This window comes from Chaetura pelagica, unplaced genomic scaffold (genome assembly GCF_000747805.2).
Source record: "Chaetura pelagica isolate M959 unplaced genomic scaffold, ChaPel_1.0 scaffold678, whole genome shotgun sequence".
In the NCBI taxonomy this organism is placed as follows: domain Eukaryota; kingdom Metazoa; phylum Chordata; class Aves; order Apodiformes; family Apodidae; genus Chaetura; species Chaetura pelagica.
Genome location: NW_009954192.1, coordinates 104,438 through 109,566, shown reverse-complemented (window position 1 = coordinate 109,566; position 5,129 = coordinate 104,438). Strand labels below are relative to the sequence as shown.

The 5,129-nt window shown below is 48.1% G+C and overlaps 1 gene segment (V, D, J or C); it reads left to right on the top strand.

The window, feature by feature from the left end:
* The first annotated feature begins 2,810 nt into the window (after positions 1 to 2,810).
* The window catches only part of LOC104393577, a 3,270-nt gene continuing 951 nt past the window's right edge, over positions 2,811 to 5,129 (top strand). Inside the window, 2 exon segments of the V gene segment in view lie at positions 2,811 to 2,847; positions 3,073 to 3,276. Coding sequence covers positions 2,811 to 2,847; positions 3,073 to 3,276 — 241 coding nt within the window.

The following is a 5,129-nucleotide window of genomic DNA, read 5'->3' as shown; positions in this document are numbered from 1 at the left end:
GGCCCAGCAGTGGATATGCAGAACAGCATTCTAACTGGGCAGGTAAGGACTCCACTGTAAGATGATTGGAAACAAACTCTTCCCTCAACCAGGAGCCCCAGAGCCCCCAAGGCCTCACGTTGTACAGATGCTCCAAATGCCATTGGCTGAGGGAGCCACATGTCTTGCAGTTGGAGGAGGGAGAAACCCAGAAGAAGCATTTCAGGCACAGGAAATACAGGGAGGAAGTGTGGTCAATGCCAGTTCATTGGGTTAGGTTTTTCTAGGGGTAGTATGCAGGGAGTAGTCATTGGAGGCTGAAGGTAGTGATTATGAGACTGTGTGTTGTGTTAACTCTTAAGAATTTTGAGGAGGATAGGAGGGCTGTTGGTAGGACTATGATTTTTGGAAGGATGATTTTTAACATTGTAATATGTTTAGGTTGTGTAGATGGTCTGAGCCATGGGTTCATGTGGAGGCTTCATGTGTATTGCTAGGCCTGTGCCACCTTCACAGGCTGAGAATGCGAGGATGAGAATTGGTATTAGGGTGGAGGAGGTTGCTTGGTTTTCGGTGGGTCAAATTGACAGGGTAATGTATATGGATAATATTATGCTCTCTAAACATAGTAGGGTGGAGATTAGGTGGGTTCAGTGGAAGGCTAGCCCTAAGCCACTTAGGGTAAACGCTGAGTAGAAGCTAAGGTGTGTGAGTGACATAAAGAAATTCATAGGGGCAGGCTATAGTCTACTGAGTTGAAATCAATTGCCTTGGTTAGACTAACTTTCTATTTATTCTGCTCATTCTAGGCTTCCTTGGGATCATTTGTAGATTAGTCCTAGAGTGGAGGATGATAATAGAGGCTCAGGCCAGAGTGGTGGTGGTGGATTGAAGCTGTGTAGCTCAAGGGAGTGGAAGTAGGAGTGCGAGTTCTAGGTTGAACAGTAGGAATAGGATTGCTACTGAGGAAGAATCAAATTGAGAATGGGAGGCAGGCGGATCCTAGTGGGTCAAATCCACATTCGTATGGGGATAATTTTTCTGAGTCTGGAGTGATTTGGACAAGTCAGAAGTTTAATGCAGTTAGGATAGTGCTTAGGGCAAGGGATAGAAGTATGAATGCGATTATGTATTGCTCTTCTCTGGGGTTGTACCACATTTTAGAGATTGGAAGTCAATTGTATTTAATATACTAGAAGAGCAGGATCCTCATCAGTAAATGGTTATGTAGAGGAATAATCAGATAACATCTACAAAGTGCCAATATCAGGCTGCTGCTTCGAATCCGAAGTGGTAACTTGATGTGAAGTGGTGTTTGATTAGATGCAGGAGGCAGATTGTTTGGAAGGAAGAGCCAATGATTACGTGGAGCCCATGGAATCCTGTTGGCAAGGACACATCCTTGAGGCAAGGACACATAATTGCTTCATTGTCCACCTGGTGTCCAGCAGCATAACCCAACTAATTTTCTGTAGTGCTGCTTTCCAGCTGGGCAGTCCTCAGCATATATTGGTCCTCCCTAGGTGGAGAAATTCACCCTTTGTGTTCAAAGTGGGAAGTGTGGGTGTCTTGTTACCCTCCCACAGGTGCTACACCAAACCAGCTCCTTCCCATTGTGGGTCTCAAGATGTTCACACCTGTTGGCCAGGCTGTCACAGTCATCTGCACCAACCCCTCCTTGCACTGAATTTCCTTCTTCTGGCACTAGTCACCCAGAAACAGTGAGCTGAAGTACCTCCTGGATACTGCTAAGTCCTCCAGAAGTGTTGGCTGCTTTGTCCAGGGGGTGTTCACCACCTGGGCAGATTTCACCTGAGGGTCTGTGATTTACAGGGCCAACCCTCCCCTTGTGGATTTGGTTGACAGAGTGTATTGCAGCCAAATTTAACGCACTGCAGTGAAGGGTCCCCTCCCCGTTGTTTGCAGAGTACCCACTTAAATGAGAAACACAGCAAAGTCTGTGACATTGCCAGGAGATTGGAGAGGGAGAAAGGTGCTGCCAAGGAGCAGTTGTTCCCAGTGCCAGGGCTGCTCCTTGGCACCTCTCTCCTCACCAGTTCCAAACACCAAGATTTTGCCTCCCACCCTTGTCCCTGTCCCTGACCCATTCCCACATCCTTTCCACTGTCGCCAACAGCCCTGCCTTTATGCCTGGCACAGATGTAGAACTGCACTTGGGGTGAGGCTGCAGATCCCACCACTCCACCATCCCACCAGTCTGCCCTACTCCAGCCAGGACTGAGCCAACCCATCACAATGAGGACTCCATCCCCCTCTTCTAGGAATGTATATGTTCACCCATTAAAATGCCTTTCTTTACTCCTTTCCAGCTTTGTCCCCATCACTGAGTCTTCATGCATGGAGAAATAACAGCTGCTTCCAAAATAACAGAGGCTGAACTCAGAGAAACCTGAAACCTTTTGAAAGGAACACCACACCTATGTTTCTCAGAGCCCTGAATGTTATGAGGAGCCATTGTGCTTTCAAAAGCCCTTCCACCAACAAAGAGCACACAAAAAGCAGATACGCTCTACAACAAGGGAGAGATCTTCCCTTGCAGTGGAAATCTTTGAAGGGAGAGGGAAACCCATGGAAAAAAATGCAAGAAGCCACAGAGACTATCCACTTCCTCCTGCTAAGACAAGCAAAGGTAAAAAGTGGATTGGCCTCATTTTTGCTCTCCCCACTCTAGAGGTGTGACTGTGTCACACATACTGGCACACTGCAGGACACAGCTGTATCATTGTGCTGCCAACAGTGCCTTGTTCAGTACTGTGCTGAGAGTTTCCTGAGGGACAGAGATTCTGGAGCTGGGAAAAATGATCTTCACCATGGCTGTGCCAGCATATGTTCTGCTAATCCAGTCAGGTGGGTGTATTCATGCACTTTCTATTGTCTCCCACAGTTTTTAGTAGCCTATGCGGAGGTCTCAGCTGATGAGGTTATGAGACAAGGGAGAAATGCAGAGGGGTGAGGGAAGCAGATATCTGAACTTAACTTTAGAAAGACAGAAAGATTTGGAGCAAAGACAGCCTTATACACAGAGAGAAGAAAGCAAGCTGCTCCACAGACACATTTTTTCCCACGTTACAGGTCTTGTTGGAGGTGACCCCCAGAAGCAATTCTTCTCCAAGGTGTCAGCCAGAGATGGGCAGCAAGTGGTTCTGCCCTGTCAGTCCACCATCGAGGACAATGTCAGAATTTTTAATTTCTTCTGGTATCGCCAGTTCTCAGGAGAGAACTTGAAATTTATCCTGCAAGCATTTAGAGCTTCAGGGAATGACAAGTTCCATAATGGCAAGTTCTCTGTGGTGGTCTATGAAAATAAAACAGCCCCCTTAGAAATAGCAACTGTCTCTTCCCAGGACACTGCAATTTACTACTGTGCTCTGAAACACCACGTTAATCTAAGCTCCATTTCAGCTCGTGCAAAATCTGCATCACCAAGGACTGCACAGAAGGGGTGCAGCTCTGCATTTTACAACAGTAGCAGTGCTCTCATTCCTGAAATGATCCTTATATCAACCTTTCCAACATTTCCCATCTTAACTCTTCCCTACTTTCCTCAAAAAAACCATCTCTGCAGAGGTATTCAGATCAGGGAATTAGAAACACACGATGATGGGTCTGTTTGCAGATGAGCTGAGACACTCAGCTTTCCTCACTTCCTCACATAGAAACCAATACCCCTCATGGAAACGATCAACACCCCTGGCCATGCAGCATCAATCCTTACCTGTTCTTGGCTCCCCTGGGAGGTGACACTGCAGAACTCAGTTCTGCTGGGGTGAGAGCATCCTGGCTGAGGTCTTGGCCCTGCTGTGAGCAGAGACAGGGGATCTGTGTCTCTGCTTTGCCTGCCTTAGCCCTCGACACAGCTACATGATGAACCACAGACTGTAATCTTTCTTCTCTCTGCAGAGCAGCCAAGGACTAGGAAAGCACCATTTACCTAATGCCTCAGGGTGGGGTATCCTCTGTGCTGCATATGGTTAAATTATTAGATCCTCCCACACTTTACTCAGCAAAAAGTCATTTTCTTCAGAAAATACTAATAAAGATAAAAGCTAAAAAAGAGCAGTAAAACTAAGAAATACCTAAATGACCAGTAGCATTGTAGCCCATGAAGCAAGAGGGTCTGTATACTAAAAAGTGTACCCCCTATTACTTCCCTGAGATCATCAAATAATGATGATTGATAAAGATGAAGATGAGGAAGATGATGGCATTCTCTTGGGATTGTGCTCACTGCTTGGTAGCCCTGCGAAGCCAAAGACAATTTGGTTTGGGCAGCCCAGAGCCCAGGCAGGACTCAGCTTGACCTAGCAATTCTAAACACTTTCTCTTAACGCATCTCGGCTAGTGGGTCTCGGATTGGCACAGGCCAGTCCAGTACCAAGGGAGTAATAGGGCTCTGGCTAGAGCACAGACTGGGATGAAGGCAGGGCAGGTAGGGGTGACAAGGGTACAGGGAGGGTAAGTGCAGGAAAAGGCAGGGGTAGAGGCAGAGCAGTCCCAGCTATATGGACTCCTGTGTCCAAGTGTTTACTTCCCATCCTGGAAAGGATTACAAGAACACTCAGTTCCTGAGGCTCTGAGCATGTCCCTGCAGCCCAGGCACTTCCCTACCAGCATCAGCCACTGCCCACCTGTGCTGTTTTCTCAACTTAGAAGGCACAGCAGTCATACCTCGTCATACTGCCAAATTTCAAAACAGCTCAGCAGAAACAAGAGAAGAAAAGTCGACAAGACATGGGAGCGATGATCCTGGGGCTTGCAAGTCTGCAATGCTGGTGAGGTAGCCGGAGCTGTGCACTGTGGGAAAGAGGGTGGGGCAAGGCAAAAGGAGTGTGTGGGGGGTTTCCTCACTGTGTCTCTTACCCCTATGGGGAAGCGACTGGAGAGAGGGAGAGACTCAAAAAATTCCGTGGGCAACCTGTGCCAGTGCTCTATCGCTAGGACAGTGAAAAATCCGCACAAAGGTGACAAAGAACAGGCTTCTGCTTTATGCAGCCCGCCGAGCTCCCTGTGGATGGCAGTACAGCCCCTCGAGTGTCTTGTCCCCGCGGGCAGGGGATGGGAGTGTGGCCAGGACGGGCCTGGGGTACAGACGGGGAGGGTCCGGCGAGGGGCCGCAGCGGACCGACAGC